Below are 20,291 nucleotides of genomic sequence, written 5' to 3' on the forward strand. Positions count from 1 at the left end.
CAAACAATTCTTTACAGTACAAAATATCTTTCATCCTAGTCTTCCAAATTGAATAACTGGAAGCTGTGAGTTTAACCATGCTATTAGATGACTCCTCCATTTAATTTACACAGCAATTTCATAACCAAAGCTCTGATACCACTTTGTTGGGGTGAATGTCAATAACAAAATCACAGTGAAAAATATCTACCCCTCTTTGTGCAAATTAAATAGTTAATCTAGCTAGCACCAAAATATCAACTCACCCAAGAACAATGCAGAAAAATAAATCCAGCTAGTAACCACCACAAGCAAGACACCAAAATTTTTACGTGGAAAACCCTCCGGTGTGAAGGGAAAAACCACGGGACCTAGTCCAGTTAAAACTTCCACTATCAACAATAATGGGCTTACAAATTGTCTTCTCTAGAACAATATCTAGAGGTTATCACCACATCAAGAATATACACATTCTTGAATTAAAACATAAATTCATCACTATAAAAGTGGATTCCAACAACAATAAAGAAAGGTCTCACCAAGTGGGGATGAACAATCGAGCAACTGGAGAGGAAGTCCAACGATCGACACCGGTCAATGCGTAGCTGTCGTCGTTAGGAACAACATACTAAAATTTCATCAAGATCGGACCATAGATGACCCTCCAATCTTTGACGGAAATAGTTATGTTGGAAGCTCTATTTTTCTCCTCTCCCTCACTGTTTTCTTGAGAGCCTTTTAAAAAACTCACTTCCCCCTCTCTGTAACTCAAGCGAAAAATTAGTTTGCCTCCCTTTTCTTTCTATTTTTTTTTTTCTCTTGCAGGTCGCAAGTCAAGAGAGTCACGCACTGTGCGTGACTTCTCTTTTGCTACAGAACAGAGGGCTACTGCCCTCTGTTTTTCAGCAAACCTGGGTTGGTCCCCACATAGGAGGGACCACCCAACATTGTTGTAGAGGAAAAGCATAAATGTGTTGGGACATCGAATTGTTGTAACCGCGCCTTGTTTCGAAGTGGACTCAACTCAAATATGGATCCTAAATTTTAAAAACCTATGCAGTTATGAATGTTTTGGACGTTTGGAGATTGTACCAAGTGTGAATTTCATAGAAAAAAATCATAAATTTGCATAAGAATTTGTACTGAAAAAAAAATAAGATGGTAAAATGAAGATGCTATTTTATATTTTATTGGCAAATAAATTTAGATGGTAAATATGAAATTGGTTTTTAGATGGTAAATATATATGATATCACTTCATTTAAAATTTAAAATGATATAGCATAATATTCACCATTACTAACAAAACAAAATCTTAATTAACAGTAAATAAAATGTTTTCCATCTTACTTGAAATGAAAAGAATCCTCATCGTGATCTTGGCCGGACTAAACTGCCGGCCGCAGCTTCTAGCTAGATGCTACTCAAAGAGATCGTAGCCTTTTAGAGCAGTACTGTATATTTTGTTGACTCAAATAAATTCCACAACCACTGGGATAGTGCTCGGGCCAAAGGCTGTTTTAGACCTTTTGGGTTGCCTAGACGACTACTTGCAGCAGTTGAATAAGAATAGACGTCAAAAAGTTGAAATTCTTTTACCTTCTTATACTTGTAAAAGGACCATACCCCTTCATTCTTGGCAAAAGGCCCAACGACCAAAGCAATACACCCATTCGGAGCATTGACAACAACAATGTTCTTTTATAGATAATCTAAGGGTAGATAGGACTGTCGCGTTTGTATAGTTTATAATATTACTCAATAAGTAATTGATAATTTGATGGTGCGACATTATCTCACTTTATTATAGTGACAATCTCAATCAATTTTTAGAATTTTTAATTTTTTTTTAAAAAGAATTGAATCAAAATTTGACTAGCATTGCCACGTTAATATATAGAGAGAATAGCATTATATATTATTTTCTTTTGAAATGAAAAGATAAACATTATGCAATTCTCTAAATTTGAATTAACATGTCAATTTAGTGAATTGGATTAGAGAAAATGATTGTCCGAGGAAAAGTTTGTCCGACACTGAGACAATCGTACATGGAGAAAAAGTAGTTGAATATGCAATTCAGTTGGAAGGAGCCAAACTCAAGTAGAAACAAAAGTGCTTCGTCAGTTTCCTTGTGAGGGTAGATCGCTAGACATGGAGACAAACGGCTAAATTATGTGGATTTTGTTTTACAATCCACAGTGGGGGCAAAATGTTATCCACTGAGCTATGAAATTCTATCCTTTAATTTATTCATTTCTCGAATGTTTTCTTCATTTTCAATATATATGAAGCCGGCAAACAGGTTACCCATCTGAAATCCTTATTTTTTTTTTTACGGTAGAAAATTATTAACATTTTATCTTCGACCTATTGAATTAAACAAGTAAAACTTTTTAACTTTATATTAATATGTTAATTTTTTTTTGTTGAGTTTGTAAAAAATTGTCAGTTCTTTAGTGTACTTATATGATTTGTTGAGCGGAGTCATGCACCCTGGCTGCAAGAGATCCTAATTGGATTTATTCCTAATAAAATATCTTAAAGTACAAAAGGTCTGCTTGCTTGCTTACTAAGGATTAATATATGAATTACTTACCCTATATCACTTGATTGGAATAGATAGTAACAATGGAAAATAAATTTATCACAAGTAATCAATATGATATGGGGTAATTAATAATTACAATGCTTAATTGGAAGATCTAAACAACCTGTCCTTTTTTTTCTTCTTTTTCTTTCTATCTTCTTCACCTTCTACTTCACAAAAGAGCAGTAAAACCTACATTATCCCCACACAACCGATCACTCTAATCAAAAGGGAAGTGGAAAATTAGTAAAACAACAGAAGAAACATGGCACCATATATAATCATCATCAAGGAAACATATCTCAATTTGTTTGGGAGCAAGTGAGAAGGAAGAAACTTAGATAAATTAGAATCAACATCATCATCCATCTTCTATTGAGAAACACATCATCCGCCTTCAAACGCACTGAAAACCTACCTTGGCCTTCCAGAAGAGGCTCCACTACCACTACCAGATCCATACATATGCCCTTGATGATAATTATGATGATGTCCCATCATCATCATATTGGACTGCACCCCACCATACATCCCACCCCCACCAAACCCACCCCCAGGGTTCCCACTATTACCAACACTGCCATCACCACCATCTCTCTCCCCTTGCCTTCCCATAACACTCTTCTCTCCCTCCATCTCTCTGAACTTCTGCAGGTAAATCTTCAAAGGCTCGACATACTCTTCGAACCCAAGCGTTGTCATGGCCCACAGAAGATCGTCGCCGTTGATCGTCTTCCTCTTCTCCCTCTGGCACTTATCGGACGCTTCTCCTGTAATGAAGCTGATGAACTCTGACACGCACTCCTGGACAGTCTCTTTAGCTTCCTTTGAGATCTTCGCGTTGGCCGGCAAAGCTTTCTTCATGATCCTGCTCACGTTTGCTATAGGCAAGAACCTGTCCTGCTCTCTCAGCGACGACTCGCTGTTGAAGTTTGCGTTAGGCCCGCCGGAATCGTTGTCGGAGTCAGCCATGAACTCAAAATATGTCAAAAATTCCTGAGATGGGTTTTGCAGAAGAACGTCAAAGAGAATGAGAGAAACTGTGCATGAGAGTGAGTGTAAATTTTCAGAGATGTTAGGGTTTTGGGTCAAGAGAGGCCAAGCTGGGATTGTGGTATGATGGTTTGTGAGTATAGGCGAAGTTAAGTATGGTCTAATCATCGGATTAAATATTAAATCCTGTGTGACAGGTGGAATCGTATTGGGCCGTTCGTTTTATCGATAAGTCTCTGACAAGTGGACGTCTGATGAGCCGTTGGATTGAGATGGGTAGAGAATATATCTTGTTTGTTTGACGTTAATTGTAGCACGTGATCTAGGCCCTTGGCGGGGTCGGCTCAGCTGCAGCCTCTGGCTTAAGCTTACTCCCAATGATGAATGATCCCTTGCATTGGGGAAATGGGATGTTGATATTCGCCCAAACTACAATTTAAAAGTTTGTCACATTTGGCTTACACGCGGTAAAAGAACCTGCAACCTGCAAGGCATTATTTTATTTTTTTAGTTCTTTCAACGGGTTAAATTTAATTTTAAGTAATTTTTTTTTTTAAAAGAATAAAATTAATTATGGGTCCTGAAAGAAAGAGATGTAAAAAAAAATTTGCAGCACCTAAAATGCACTGTCAATGATTATATGATATCTTTCACTTATTCTTTCATCCAAATTTTTTGAAATATAACAAACAGAGGAGGGAGATTCTTGTAATTCTAAGAAATTGTTGAGCCTCCCGACCGCTCAATTTCAATTGTTTATTTATAATGAACAGTTGAAAACAAGTCGCATTAGTAATAGGGCAAATAAAAAAAAAAAGTATTTTTTTGTTTTGGAGCTGCTGGCCGCCCATGTTCAAAACATAGTTTTGAGGCAGTCTAGTCACCCTTAGCCTATTATGAGGATGATCAATTATTCTCTTAAAATCGGAGGGTGGTCGGCTACTCATTTAGAGCAATCAGACTATTTTCAACATGTTTTGAAGTGGTTGACTACCATTTTGACATGGCAGTTCGTTTCATTGGGCAAAACATTTTGAGTCACTCATCATGAATTGCATGCCCTTGTATTTCTTTAAAAAAATTAAAAAAAAAATGCAAGAGATCCCAATCTTGAAAAAAGAGGAAAAAAAGGGATCACAAAGGATTAGATTGGGGGTCTCTTGCATCACTTGGGCAAGAAAATAGGCTAGGAGACAGAATGAGAGAGAAAGAAAGAAAGACTCACCTAAATGAGCTTGTTGGGGGCTCAACCTTGTCAAGCCGTGCCACGCTGCCAATGAACTTATCTCGTCATCCTTACAACTGATGATGGCCAGTTGGTTACTTCAAGTGTGTGGGGGGCCATCCATCAATTCCTAGCCAATGTGATCATCCGATGGCACTAAAGACTTTTTCTCAAATGTCCACATTGGACGGTCCTGATTTCAAAGCAATGACTTTTGTGGGTCCCTTCTTGTTGTAAAATTAACACATGCTACGTGGGCACATTGACGATTAGGATTGGTGGTAGGTTTGCCAAATGGACACCTCATTAGTTGATAATTAAAGTTTTATCATTAAGCTTAATTGGTCATGTTTCTAGCTATGTTGGTGGCATGCAGGCGTTCCACTTCACCAAGTGGCGTGCTTTATCTTCAGCAGCCAACAGTGAACCAGTATAGCACAAGCTAAGGAACGAATTATATGCCTTCTCAGTGTAAAGTTTTTTGTCAGATTAATTAAAAAATAAATAAATTGTACGGAATTAAACTAGATTAGAGATAACATGAAAAGTTTGGAATCTTCTTGTGAGTGTTAGTGCTTCTAGCATTGAAAAACGCTAAAAATACAATATGTACACTAATTGTGCACATATAGTACATGTAGTGCATGTATCACAATTCAGGGACGGAGCCACACTTTGGCTTGGGAGGCCAAAGGTCTTCAAAAAGAAAAAAATTTAATTTTTACTCCTATTTTTTTAAAAAGTTTATAGTTTTGGCTTCTCAAATTATTATTTTTCAATTTGGCTTCCCCAAAACCTAAAAGCTGGCGCCGCTCCTGCCACAACCCTCTCGCATATACCTTAAAGGTTCAAGAAGAACAGCATATAATACCCTAAGGCCTAAAGTGAGGCCTTAATATGGACAAATTTTTCTTTTTAAATTAGATTTGAAAAAATTCTTTCGATTTTTTTTTTTTTTTTTTTTTTAAATGCATATTATACATGTACACCCCGTCAGGTATGAATATTAATTTAATAGACTAAATTAAATAAAAAAAAAAAAAGGAAAAAAAAAAAAGAAAGAAAAGAAAGAAAGTTGTCATCTTTCATACTCTTAATAATTTGTTCATGCTCAAAGTAAAAAGAAAGTGGAGGGACAGGACGCAGCACTTTCTCGTACCCACTACACTTCACATCCAATCAAATCCCCCATCTTTGGATGACCGTAATTAACGCGCGTATTACTTTTACATGAACAAAAGTTGTTATTTTTGGATAAAATAAAGATTTAATGCATAATCCAGATAATCCATATATATATATATTGAAAGGATTTAATTGCAATATCATGAGTCGAATATACTTCCTCAAAATTTTCAGGTATAAAAAGTGGATTCGGTTGAGACAAAGATTTCATTTAAATTGGGTTGGAAGGTCGTTCAACACAGTTTATGAAATAACCACGTGTTCCTTTAGCATATGAGAAATACATATTCTTTTTTATAGCATTAAAACAATTGAAGGAAATTCTATTTTAAAAACATGTGTTTCTCTCGTGCTATTAAAAAATATTTATGCTTCTCAAATATTAAGAAATATATTTTTGGACGGTATTGGAAGAACTTTTTTTAACTCAAAAAAAAAAAAAAAAAAAAAAACTCTATTCAGTTAGGTATAAAAACTAATTGTGACCTTTTTGTATCTTTAATTATCATATCTCAAGGAGACTTGAAGATTAATTGGTTCAATATATATATATATTCTAGGACACTTTTTCTTACTCAAATGACCAAGTGTAATCCACCATATATATATATGGTGGTTTTCATCTTTATATATACATTTATTGCTAATGCTTGCCGTTGTGATCATCACGGTCCTGTCAATATTTATTAATTAAGGTAGGATTTAGGCATAAAACAACTAGTCTATCATGTCCATATCCAACTAATAATGCTACCATTATATATATATATAGCTTATAATTTTTTATCAGTTATTATGGTCCCAAACATTTGTCTGTCCAAACCAAAGTGTTTTGCTCAACTAACCATCAGAAGGCGTAATTGCACATTAATACAGCATACCTTTCTTGCTTGCCACCTACCTTTGGATTCGAATCTTCATTTATTAGGCTATTTTATTGAGATTTTCATCAATTTGTTGCCTAATTTGCTAATAATTTGGACAATATATAATTGTAAGAGAGCTCATATGAAATGGTACCCACATGCCCAAATAGGTGGTTGGACAGCTTAAAATTTATGTGGGCATATAAGTTTGATACGAGCTCTCTCATAATTATTATCCAATTTACCAGTAATTTTGACAGGAAATTATTGAAGATCTCAATCCTAAGCTTTCACTCTCAAAATTAGCATTGAGCTGCCTCTCTGCAATTTGAAAACCAATCCAAAAACGTGTCAATTAATTTGCTAACACTTTTTCTTTTTCTTTTTTGAAAACAAAAATATTAACAAACAACTTAAAACACAAAATATTCGGTTCTACTTTCACTTTTATGTTATATTAAAATGTTTTTTTTAAACAAAAATAAAAAAACGACACTCTCTAAAAAGCATTAACAAACCGAATCAGTGTATTAACTAATTCTGTTTTAATGCTTTGATATTACTGTAGAAACAAATCCTGATTTTCATTTCTGAAAGTAAAAGGTTAAGACGAATCAAAAAACGCATTTGATATATGACATCTTCGAAATTAATTTGGAGTAATTCTTTGAAAAAAAGGACAGTTTTAGAGATATGTAATATTGTTTTCGACATTAATTTGAAAGCATGGACCCATTAAATTCGACCTCATTCAATTTTGAAAACTATATTTCGAGTGTGGAATTTTTTATTTCTTCATTCTCACGCAAATACAAATTTCCATAATTACTTTATTTGGGTGTGACATTTTTGCATATATATAAATATATATATATATATATATATATATATATATATATATATATATATATATATAATCCAAGACTTTTGATTTTCGAACAAAATTAAAGGCAGATCGATGTCATGTTAAATTATTTTATTGGGGCAACCTCATAATCGATCTTTCTTACTTTATTATTTTCCAACATGTTTTTGCTCATGCTCTACCCACTTGCATGGCTACATGTTACCAATGTCATGTTTAGATTGATGATCGATGCACTTGATTGCACGTCTAACCAAACAAAGAATATGCAAGAGAGAGAGAGAGAGATTGGAAGTAAACTTGAAGCCTTGGATGTCGAGAGTATGTGTACCTAGAATGGCCGCTCCCGGCCTCGTTAGTCAGGCAGACTAGTATTTCTTCCCCCTGCATGTCTCTGGACAGGTGCCATCCTCTAATTAGGCACAATTCTCCTATAGTGAGGTATGTCGTATATATGTTAGATTTTTGGCCCATTAAGATTTCTGACATGGCCTAGTCGCTCAGCTCGGCCCAAATGGATCTCTCCTGATTGAATATTTTTAGAAAGGTAGAGCATATATTGTGCAGATGGGGATGGTTGGGGCAGGCTTGAAAATGTACAGAGAGAAATCGTGCTTCTTTTGCCGATCGAGGTTACAAGACGTGTCTCTGTTTAAAGCTTTGGTAAACGGTTTATTTTGCCCTTCAAAACTCGATCTGTAATAAAATGAATGAATACTTAGACGATAAGAGTAGGCTACCAACCTCTGCATTTAACTTCCTTTACCAACCTCCAACTTCCGACGTTGCCTTCCAAAATCTGAACAAAGCTAATTAAGCCGAACACAAATCTTTTGCCCCTCTTTTTTCCTTTTAACTTCAAAATTGCCATCACCATGTTGGGTGTCAACTGTCAACTATTTGCTATTTTAGCACAAACTTACACCCTTTGACCTGCAAATTGGTCTAATATGATGATATGGAAAAAGAGAGAGTTCTTCAATTTAATGGACTCTGCTTATATTTATTTGCAGATTGTAAGAGATTAATTTTTTATTCTTTTTCTCTTTTAATCTGTGATTTCATTTCTTGGAAAAAGAGAAATAACCCCATGTCATCTATTAATCAATCTTTCTTTTTTCTTTTTTTATTTATTATTATTATCAATATTCCTTGTTGCATGCTAATTAATCAATAAAAATTAACAAACTTAATTAGATTATGTCAAGACATGTACACACGATCACTATAACAACTAGTCATCACTAATTAATCTATTGGCCATAATGATGACTAGCTAGCTTGCAAAATCAATTGTTGCACCAAGTGTGTGTGTATATATATATATCAGTACTCGACCTTGCCAATTAAATGTCATTGAGCCAATAATTCTGAACTTATTTTATTTTTCATGCAAACATAACATGCAGATTGGCCAAAACATCTCATATCTATTACACCATTAATTAGTCAATTATATGATCAACTTGATAATTGGCAACAATTAATCATTGTCGATGCCAATTGATGTATTGAACCAAGTATATGGAATTAGCTAGGTTGTAAACTAAAGCGATAAACAGATATTTACAAGTAGAATATTTGGGTAAGTTAATCTATAAAAAGAAAACATTAATTCCATCAATATTCCAGGATCATAATTCTATCTTACCTTTCATCTTATTGGAAAAGTTAATCCTTATTTTTCGTTTTTTTTTTATTTGAGTTTAGTTAGCTAGAGTGGATAATTCTGAAAACTTATATTTTGTTAAACAATGTATTTAATTATATCACTTTTAAAAGTTAAATTTCTAAAAATGAACAGTAATATATTTGAGCATCCAAGGATGGCTTTAGTTGTAATTTATGGTGCTGATAAGGGCAGAATAATCATAAAAAAAAAAAAAAAAAAAAAAAAAACTTATAAAGGAAAGGTGGGGTGGTCTTTTCTCTCTCTATATATATATATATATATTGCTTCTCCTTAAGCAACGTACGTGAAGTAAATCACACTGTTTAAGAAAGAAAGCTCAAAGAAGATGAGCCACTTTTGCGGCTTCCACAACCTCGTGGTGTTGTTCATCTTCTTCACCGCAGCGTCGACATTTGATGCCGCCCAAGAAAACCTGTTGTTCGAATTGTCCAGCCGAGAAGACTTGGTGCAAATTGCTGGATATGGGGAGGAGAAGCTTTCCACCGTGCTAGTCACCGGTTCAATCCACTGCGAGGCGTGCCTGCATGGTGAACCTCAACTTCGTGCCTGGCCCGTATCAGGTTTGTAACATGCTAATTAATCATTATTTCTCTTCCTTTTTGTGTGTTCTGATTCTTAGATAAACGTATATATCCTATATGATCAGATTACTTTAAACAATTTTCGTTTGTTTTTTCTGATGATGCAAAAACATCTTTTCATAGTCCTTTGTCGGCTTCATATGTCCGGACTTCATTGAGAGATATGGAAAATTTCATAGGTAAAAGGCCTGTGCCTAAATAGATGGCTCAGCCAGATTCCTTTTCTGCTGCAGATCGAGTTTAATTGGGACAGGACTTTTTACATGCATGGCCTAATTATAATGATCAAATTATCTGTTGTTTTTTAATTGGCAACGTCGATCTCTTTTTTATTCGTACCAAAAGATTCATGATCTGTCCTGTCTTCCTATGACTTGGAGGTTTTTAGCACGTAAGAACCTCTTGTAGCTAGCACATAAGACATATATATATATATATATGGGCCTAGAAAAGAGGGAAAATAGAAGATAAAAAAATCCACCACATAGACATATGGATTGGATGAGGATTGGCTCCACTTCACTGACTGCATTGCAGCCAACTCGGACAGTCTCATAGAGAGGGCGAGTGTAGAGACCACTTGCCTGAGGATGCCCTGCAGTCCGGGCTGTTGGGAACAGACAACCGACCTCTTTCTCGATCGGAGCTGCCCAAATTGACTGCATTTCGGTCGGAAAACTCAGAAGAATTTGCAGCCATTTCTGATCCCACATTGACCTCATATGGGACACCCCCACACCAAAAAGAGAGAGAGAAAAAAAAAAAAGGCGGGGGGTGGGGACAAATGGAGATGCTACATCAAAGCGTCATCCGCCCTTAAATATTGACAAATAAATGATAATTCTGATTTAAATGAGAAGAAGAAACATTATTATGCATTTATGATTTGTTGACATGGATATAATTACGCTGAAAACAACCAATTATGGTTTGTAATTAAACCCCCACCCAACTTGTCAAAAAAATTATAGAAAAATAAAGGGTTTTAATTATGTCGATCTAAATGAAAGGCAGAAACAACCACTAACATTTATGCTGAAAACAACGATTTGTTTGTAAGAGTTGAAAATGATGTATTAATTGAATTTCATGGTAAATAATCATAAAATTGAAGTTGACTAATCACATTGAGGATAATTTTTCCTCTCTAACTTAGTCTATTAAATTTATATTTGTTCTTAGAACATGTTATTTTCATATGCAATTTTAACAGGATTAACATATATAGCATATATTTTTCATATCAAATGTGAGAGAGCCTCTATGAAGTCTACTTGCCTCAATAAGTGAGTGGATTGTCCGAAATCTGCTTGGACGCTTGGACAAGAGGGCTCAATAAGGACTATCTCATATTTACTGTTTAAATTATTAGCAATCTATGTAGCAAAGTTGCTGAACCTGGATCTCTATGAAAGAAATTTATAAACAAAGGTCCCAACACTTAATTTATAAAAGGTGCATGCATGTTCAATTCGAAGGTTTTGAATCATTTGCCCATTGTGTTTTCAATCATTTGCATATTAAGTGGTATTTTGGATAAAGGTGCCCATCATCATCATCATCACCGGCCACCACCATCATGTGGTTTATTCTAAAATCTGCAGGTGCTTTGGTGGCCGTTAAATGCCATAACCATGGGAAGAATAGTAGATCAAGATGGGCACAACAAGGTGTCACTGATGAATTCGGAGATTTCGTTGTGGATCTTCCTTCCCAACTCCATGCCGTCCCCAACTTGGAAAAAACATGTTCCATTACAGTTCTTCGAGTACCAAATAACTCACCCTGTCGGCCAGCTCATGTCAGGAAACAAAAGGGACTGAGACTGTCATCAGTTGGGAACAGCATTCGTATTTACAATGCCGGAAGGATAAAGTTCCTGCATATGACTTCTAGACCTTTGGAAGCATGCATGAAGAGGAGGAGGAGTGGTGGCAAAGAGATGCTGTGGTAGACATTTTGTTGATGAGCAGATAGGCATATATATACAGCACCATGGCTCATTTGGATGGCGCTTCAGTCACAGCATTGAGTTAAAAGGGTACCATCCCGTTCAACCTGTCAGCTGCAGAGATGCTGATGCATGGGTAAAAATGAGAGTAATAACATATACAGCATGTGTGTAAATAATAGTATGTTCTCATAATGAGAAATACCATATATTAGAGTTACTCCACAAAAGAAATGCAAATTATTGAATTGTAGTGTCATAAGAGAATTACTTCAGAACAAAGAGTTGTAAGACTTGCTGCAACCATTACATTTCTAAAGCAACATCAAGGTGAACCAACATAGAAATTTTGCACCCAAGACTAATCGATAACAAGAAAACATAGAGGACACATCCTCCAATAAAACCTTGAATGCATGGTAGGTTTGAAAACCACTCAGGAATTCTCCACAAATTTTTGCTAAGCACCAGAAACAATGTACTTTGCAACATCGGCACAGCAAGTAAGCTTATCTGCTTTCTCGTCAGGGATCTCAATGGAAAATTCTTGCTCAAAAGCCATAACAAGCTCTACCCTGTCTAAGCTGTCCAGGCTCAAGTCTTTTTGAAAATCAGCTGTTTCAGTAACCTGTTCAAGCATAATTCAAAAATAACATTAATTTCCTTTCATTAGTAGCCTAATTTTGTAAAAACATTTATATCAACATAGAACATTGTCCAAGAAGCAGGGTCATTATGTAATACACAAAAGTTAATAGCAGATACAGAGTAACTTGTGGTTCATCATTTCAGAACAAATTTAAGGTGGACAAATTAATGATAAGAGTCTGTAGTGAGTTATGATGAAAACCATTGATTACCTTAGAGACATCGATTTTATCGAATTTCTTAACGAGTCCAATCACTCTATCCATTATTTGATCAGGGCTGTTCGCTGTTGATGAGAACATCTTGTGGCTCAATTGCTTGAGCACATTCCAGTTCTCAGCTAATATCCACCATTCAGCTGATCCCCTCACCCTCACGTGCCTCAAGATGGAATTTCTTATGCTCTGCATGTTCAGGAGATCTGAGAAAGCCAAGTAATTGAATTAACATAACTCTATTACATTTGAGGCACACAGATTAAATTACAGAAAAGATATAGATACTCAAACAAGAACTAGTTATTACCAAGACTGTGGTCAAGAAAGGAACACAGATTTTCAAATCAGTTAGAAAGGTTCTTAACATCTTAAATATGCATATTGGGTAAGGAATGTGTTTACAATTATAACAGCTTGTCTTAGCTGGGACTTATACAATAACCGCTACATTCTGGCTTCAAAGATTAGACTTCACTTAAATATATGACCATTGCAGCTAGAAAGGTCTAGCATGTGAAAACTACTTGATCCATTGCAAAATACAGTAAGAATCTCAACTTCTAGTAGTTTTTATGCATAGCATGCCCGTTTGGTGATTGGGACCACAAACTGTCTCATATGCCACCAAGGAAACTTCCAGGAAACTCCCAGGTTAAAAGTTCAGAAAAGCATAAAAAGCATGTGAAAACTACTTGAAACTAATGACGGTGTAAAGCTTTCCCAGTTGATTACACAGATTTTTATTCAAATGAAGACAATGTAGGAGCTATGCAAAGCAACACAGTTCTTAGATTTCTTTTATCAAACAGTTGGTGCTTCCGTCAGAATTGGCACTTACTATCATAGCCATGCACACTGCCGAATCCTAACACGCCTAATCTTAAGATGAGGTCCTAACATATTACATCAAAGCCTCACATGGATACTCCCCGAGTGTTTGTCTCCCCAACACACAGTTTGTGTGTGTATGTGGGTGGGTGGGTTTAGACCCAGTGGATCAATCTTGATGTTCACTTATATGGTCTGCTCGAATATCAATTCCAAACTACTTGTCAAAAATTCAAACAACAACCGATTTTGCTGGCAAGAGGTTATTCAATATACAATTTCAGGGAGTGAAACAAAATGTAGAACTAGTCGAAAACAGTCCAAGCTGCCATATGTGACAAAGAACCAGGATGCAATTACAATAGTAAGCAAATGAAGTAGCACAAGCTATCTAACTTCGATTAGAAAAGAATTACAGAAAGTGCATAAAAGAAATAATGAAATCGACAGAAAACTAGTACTGGGTAGTATTATTGGTGACATGGGTTTTGGATTCTGGAACCACAAAGTAACAAATATAAGGAGGCAAGCAAGAAGTGATCGAACACTCACGAGATTGGTGCTGTGCTTGGCTCTTTCGTTTGGTCAGTCTGCTACGTTGCCTATATGTTTGCTTTATTGCCCAAAAGAACTCAGAGCGCTATAATGACACCTGGCTGTTCTCCCAGTCGTCCAAGTCCCTTCGTGGTTACACATCTTATGCACATAATCTTGGTTCATATGTGTTCCAATTTCTGCTCATCAACTAGAGTCAATCTTGATCGTTTATTTCTCACAATATAATATCCTTTGATTTATTTATTTTTTCATTGAAAGCAGGCCAAAGTTTATTATAAGTCCCTTATAAACTAACGTAGTCACACTTACTACGTTGACGTTAACCAATCAAATTTAATTGTAGTTGTTGTGACAGTACGATGTGAACGATCATGTTAGTTTGTAAGTCTATCTGACACTTATCAAATCAAGTTGTAACGACTTACTCCAACGACACAATATTGTTCGCTTTTGGCTTTTCCGGATCAGACTTCGTAGAAAGTTACCCATTCTGATACTACTCTCGCAGAAAGATGTTTAACTACGAAATTCTAATATGTTCATGACCATCATAGTTTTAAAACACGTTGTGTCAAGAATGATGCGTTTATACATATAAGCACATTCTTATTCCTATACTTAAGCGATGTGAGATGTCACACTGGTACCAATTTAGTTTGATTGTAATTGACATGACAATGACACATGCACTACAACATTAATTTATAAAAGATGGTAGTAAAAATGGTACTACTCAAAGCATTTTGTATTTTTAAATAACTTGGTGAATTTCATCTCTAACAAAAGGAAAGAGTATTATACAAGCCCATCCACATCAAATGGGGAGGTTCAATTTTGTCAATTACAAAAATAAATTAACAAATACCCAAGTTAACAAGTTGCCATAAAATTTTTTGGTAAAAATACAATCAACCCTCTCAATCTATCAATCAATTTGCAATATTCTTCAATTTTTCAATTCCGTTAATCTACCCTATTGATATACCAAAGGAATTCCCCCTTTTTTACTCTAAAAAACACACAAAGACTTTAAAATAATAATTAAAAACAAAAACGAACACAGAAAAAAACCCAACCCACGACCATGTGGGTTACCTTTTTTTTTTAAATAAAAAAATTATTATTTTCACGAGTAATTTTTTCTTTTTGGAAATTTTTAGAGGTACTTTTTTTAAAAAAAAATTCTTTTTGGAGGGCAAAAGAGGAAATATCACAACCCTTTTGGTAGATCGATATGGTGTCCTATTACCATACATGCGGACGAGTATTAATTTTAACTATCTGCATATATAAATACGAACGCGAATAATAATTTAAAAGTATGCAGATGCAGTTAATAACTACATTATCGAAACAACGTTATTTTGAATTTGGTATAGGATTATGTTTAGGTTTTTTTTTTTTCTTCTCCCTCATCTCACACTCGCGCCATGAAGTCATACACTCACTGGGCTAGAGCCACTAAAACATGCCTATAACACTAAAAACATGATTAAAATGTTTTCAACATCATTTAAAAATAGGTCATAATAGAGATACAAAGAAGGCCAAAAAGATTAAAATAAGTCCAAAATAATTATTACTTAATATACAGATAACGGATAATAATTACAATAATCACACAGATACGGTTAATAAATGCATAATGCGAATACAAATATCTAAAAATAATAACCGCCTTATATAAATACGGATACGAATTTGACGACTAACTACGGTCGCATTTGCAACCTTATAACAAATTAAGCCAATTAAAACATTGTAAAAATTGCAAGTAGATGGAAAAATTGAGGACCTAACTGTAGTGTTACGGGGAAAAAAGTTGAGAAAAGCAAAAGCTCTTTTTTTTTTTTTTTTTTTTTTGTGCAAACCGTAGAAAGTAGAAAACCAGTTCCAGTCATGTCATGAAATAGTTGAAAAAAGTTGAAAAATAAAAAAGAGAAAAGCTGGTCTTTTTCACTTCAAATATTTCCTGTTTTACCTCCGGAAGTGAGAACAATTTACCCAAGTTGTAATAATGGGAAATAAGAATAATAGTGATGGTGACTAGGAGTAGGAGAGTCACATAAACGCTGAGATGAACACATCTTAATTAAATAATTTATATTTATTATTGTAAGAACAAGTAAATAATTAAAATATAAATATTAAAAAGTAAAATTATTGTACAGAAGCTAGAGCATCTGATCTTACAGGCTCTCCTTGATGGCGTTCATTCTGAGTCGCTTAAAGGCTTAAACTGAGAGACAGAGAGAGAGAGAGTTGAAAAAATTAGCAGTAAATAATAAAAGTTGGGAAGAAACGAAAGGAAAGGACTTTGTCAAAATGATGACGTGACGACCATCCCCACTACCCCAAAACATCATTTCAATGGGCCACCATTGGATCTTCCAAACTCGTCGGAGATTATATTTACTTAATATTGAATTAACCCTTTGCCTTTCGCTTTCTTTTTTGTGCTCCTCAGTGCTTCTCAAAAGCCTTAAAAAAATATTATTGACATTGTGAATTTGTGATTGTTATTGCAGTTTTCTTTTGGGGACAAAATTCTCCAAAATGGGGCATCAAGAAAGGCTTTTATTTGATGGGTTGCTCTTGATTTTCCTTAATTTATAGTGGGTATAAGTATAATTGTGTTATTGTGGGGGACTCTTATTCGAGATTCTGCAAGTGGGTTTTTTTTTCCTTTTTGGGTTTTTTTTTTGTCGGTCATAATAAAAATGGGTAATGTGAATGGAAGAGAAGATGGGAGTGGTAGCCCATCTGGGGGTGAGGAAGGTGGTTTAGAAGAAGGTGGTGGTGGTGGTGGTTTGGAAGAAGGCATGGCGGCACCGGGTGGAGCCCATGGTGTGTCTCCTCCTGACTTGATGGGTCAGTCCCCTCCGCATAGCCCAAGGGCCACCCAGTCACCTCTGATGTTCACTCCTCAAGTGAGTTCCTTTTCTCTCTCTCCGACTCTTTTCTTTTCTGTTATTTTCTTTTTTAAATGCATGTCTTTAATTGTTATAAATTTGGGTAGATAGGTTTAGACTTCATATCAGTTATTGCCAAAGTTCAGTTTTTTGCATGTGGGGGGTTTAATGCATCAGTGATTAATTTTAGTCTTGTGGCAAAAGGGAATCTGATCCATTGGTTTGAAATGGTTTCATGGGTGGTGGTGGATTATTCAGCAGAATTAAAGTGAAATCTTGTTGTTTGGGATCTTTTGGAGATCCTCCAAATAGATTTTACCTCCTAAATGTTGTGTTTAGTGTTTCTCCGGAACACTCACTACCTGTTCGATGCAAGTCCAACAAGAATACCGGTGTTTCAAAAGCCTTTAGTTATACATTTTTCCTGTATCCGCGCTTCTTCAGTAAACAGATGAAAAGGTTAATTGCTTTTACCTCTTGCAATGTGTGCTTCTTGTTAGTTTATGCATACAGAAACTAGTTTCTGTGATGAGCTTGTTGTAGTTTCGGCCATTGGAATCGGGGACAGAATGTTAAAAGTATAATCACTTTTTAGGAGGCATAAAGCCTTATATGCAAAATTAGCCCCCAAAGTGCTGAATTTTGGTTTTGCTGTACGAAGGAAGTGACTTGCTGATCTGATCCATCTTACCAGGGAGATGATCTTATCTTCATTAGCAAGCAACTTTGATCTTATCAAAAAAAAAAAAGAAAAAGAAAAAGAAAAAAAAAGCAAGCAACTATGACAAAAGCATGGTTTTGTTTTGGTTGGGGGTGGGGGGTGGGGAGGGGGAAGAGGTGGTTTGCTATGGAGGTAATACTTCTACGAATACAGGAGCAGAACAACTTCTATACCTATGCTTTATCTAAGGTCCCTCTAGTAACATTTTAAATTCCATTGAATCACTATTAGCAAATTCATTCCTATTTTATATATAACATGCTTCAGCCTGAAATATGTCGCCGTTAACTGCACGTTTATGTGACCTTTTGTTCATTCTGATGTGTGTTCAGTGTTCCTATCCATGGTTCTATCAAAGCATGACTTTTCGTATAACTTATTTGTTACCTCTTTCCAGGTCCCTGTGGTTCCATTACAAAGGCCTGATGACATGTACAGTTCAAGCCATTCATGGATGCAAACTGCTCCAGCTTATGAAGACATGTGCAATGAGCAAGGAATTCCAACAATGATTACATGGAGCTATGATGGCAAGGAAGTAGCTGTGGAGGGATCGTGGGATACTTGGAGGACAAGGTTCCAGAAACTCAATGCCTTCCTCTTTCAATCTTTAAACTCTGCTTGTGCTTCATAAACTACTGTCTAAACAACTAACATCCCTTTTACCTTGTTGATCAGAATGCCCTTGCAGCGATCAGGAAAAGACTTCACTATAATGAAAGTTCTGCCATCTGGTGTTTACCAGTATAGGTTTATTGTTGATGGACAGTGGAGGTATGCCCCTGACTTTCCCTGGGCCCAAGATGAGGCAGGCAACACTTACAATGTCTTGGACTTGCAGGTTAATATCTTCTTCTCCACTTTTCTTGTCTATGCCAGTATGAGATGAATGTAACAATCATAGCATAGAGAACTTGCATTAACAATTTATCTCAATGAGAACAATAAAGCCAGATATATGAGTTTTGATGCCTTTTAAAGGTATAACCAGGGGTTTTGTGTATAAACTAAACTCATTTGAACTCGGTTTTACAGTGCCTTTGTTTCAGCAACTAGTGGTTGGGATACCAACTAATTCTTGTTAGTAATCAACCTTGTTTTGGGTTGTACATTATATAACATGTCATTTTATTTCCAACTATCTTAATCCATTTCTTTTGTGCCTTCATCTTGCTTAATATTGCATGACAACACAAAATTCTAGCTTGTACAACCTTCCTCTAGCTCTCTCTGTAGCTCTTTTTGAGATCCGAATAGAGACAAGTTTCTTTTTGGCTTCTGAATTCAATAGAAAATATTAACCTGTTATTGCTTGACCATGGAATATTCATTTTACTCTTATTTTACTTTTTTTTTCTTAAAAAAAAATTGTTACTTGTGGGGGTGCATCGATGCAAGATGAGCTTGCACTGTCAATTTCACATTCTTGATGCCTCTATAGTTATTAATGTTCTCCATTCAGTTATAATCTTTGCTGTATTAATGTTTTTCGTTTTTATTTCCTGTTTGCACGTGGATGCATGCTGTGATGCAATCAATTTAATATGGCATGACGGCAATAGTATGTAAGAGCATGTATTAATCATACATATTTTGTTTTGGTCATCTGCATCTTAGTGTGTATGCTTTCAAGGTTCTGCTGCAGAGACACTAACTTTCCATTAGTCAAAATATTGTGGAAAACAAGGCTTGGCTACTTTAGGGCAGCGATTTTCTAGTTGAGACTGAATGGTGTTTTGTTTATTGATGTAATTAATGTGCAGGATTATGTTCCAGAAGACATTGAAAGCATTTCTGGTTTTGAACCTCCTCAGTCCCCAGACTCAAGTTATAACAATTTGATACTTGGCTCTGAAGATTTTGCCAAAGAGCCGCCATTGGTTCCTCCACACTTACAGATGACTTTGCTTAACGTTCCTGCATCAAACATGGAGATTCCGCCTCCTTTGTCAAGACCTCAGCATGTTGTGCTGAATCATCTTTACATGCAAAAAGGGAAGAGTGGCCCATCTGTGGTAGCACTTGGTACAACTCATAGGTTTCTGGCCAAGTATGTGACAGTGGTGCTCTACAAGTCCTTGCAGAGATAAACACACACTACTACATCTATATCAACTTTTGTAATCTTAAGCCCTTCTATGTAGTTAAAATATTATAAGAGGTAATGTCATTCCAATAGCTTTACTCAGGCGGGTGCATCAGATCAAATTCAACTGTTGTATTTCACATAATGCAATTGCTTGATGACCATTGATCCGAATCTATTGCTTGTTCTTCCTGTTTGTGATGTTGACCTGTCCTTTTGCTGAAGTCTTTGACAAAACTTAGAATATGTACCTGCTAATTGTTCCTAAATTATTATAGGGTTCCTGGCATCCTAAGGTGGAGAAATATTCCCATGTGGCTTGAGTGCCGGATCTCTTATGAGGTGAATTGAACCAATAAGAATACTTGGACTCACTGTTCATGCCAAATATG

The 20,291-nt window shown here is 35.6% G+C and overlaps 4 protein-coding genes across 5 annotated transcripts; 2 read left to right on the plus strand and 2 right to left on the minus strand.

Moving 5' to 3' along the window:
- Positions 1-2,816: 2,816 nt before the first annotated feature.
- Positions 2,817-3,715, minus strand: LOC133868573 (nuclear transcription factor Y subunit B-3-like). Its single transcript, XM_062305503.1, has one exon. The coding sequence runs from the start codon at positions 3,539-3,541 to the stop codon at positions 2,984-2,986; it is 558 nt and encodes a 185-aa protein (XP_062161487.1). The 5' UTR covers positions 3,542-3,715; the 3' UTR covers positions 2,817-2,983.
- A 5,968-nt stretch (positions 3,716-9,683) lies between these two features.
- Positions 9,684-12,210, plus strand: LOC133868575 (uncharacterized). Its single transcript, XM_062305505.1, has 2 exons — positions 9,684-9,956; positions 11,582-12,210. Exons 1-2 carry the CDS (start codon positions 9,722-9,724, stop codon positions 11,929-11,931), a joined length of 585 nt encoding a protein of 194 aa, XP_062161489.1. The 5' UTR covers positions 9,684-9,721; the 3' UTR covers positions 11,932-12,210.
- Positions 12,099-14,328, minus strand: LOC133868577 (acyl carrier protein 3, mitochondrial). 2 transcript variants are annotated; one of them, XM_062305506.1, is made up of 3 exons: positions 14,175-14,328; positions 12,789-12,997; positions 12,099-12,556 (listed from the first exon to the last, which is right to left on the minus strand). In XM_062305506.1, the coding sequence occupies exons 2-3, from the start codon at positions 12,984-12,986 to the stop codon at positions 12,389-12,391; spliced, it is 366 nt and encodes a 121-aa protein (XP_062161490.1). In that variant the 5' UTR covers positions 12,987-12,997; positions 14,175-14,328; the 3' UTR covers positions 12,099-12,388. The 2 variants fall into 2 exon arrangements, with proteins under 2 accessions (XP_062161490.1, XP_062161491.1); XM_062305507.1 differs by lacking the exon at positions 14,175-14,328 and adding an exon at positions 13,102-13,120.
- Positions 14,329-16,470: 2,142 nt separating this feature from the next.
- Positions 16,471-20,091, plus strand: LOC133869527 (SNF1-related protein kinase regulatory subunit beta-2). The gene is made up of 4 exons (XM_062306555.1): positions 16,471-17,110; positions 18,211-18,389; positions 18,492-18,654; positions 19,577-20,091. Exons 1-4 carry the CDS (start codon positions 16,901-16,903, stop codon positions 19,901-19,903), a joined length of 879 nt encoding a protein of 292 aa, XP_062162539.1. The 5' UTR covers positions 16,471-16,900; the 3' UTR covers positions 19,904-20,091.
- The last annotated feature ends 200 nt before the right edge of the window (positions 20,092-20,291 follow it).

Source organism: Alnus glutinosa, chromosome 5 (assembly GCF_958979055.1).
Source record: "Alnus glutinosa chromosome 5, dhAlnGlut1.1, whole genome shotgun sequence".
Classification (NCBI taxonomy): Eukaryota; Viridiplantae; Streptophyta; class Magnoliopsida; order Fagales; family Betulaceae; genus Alnus; species Alnus glutinosa.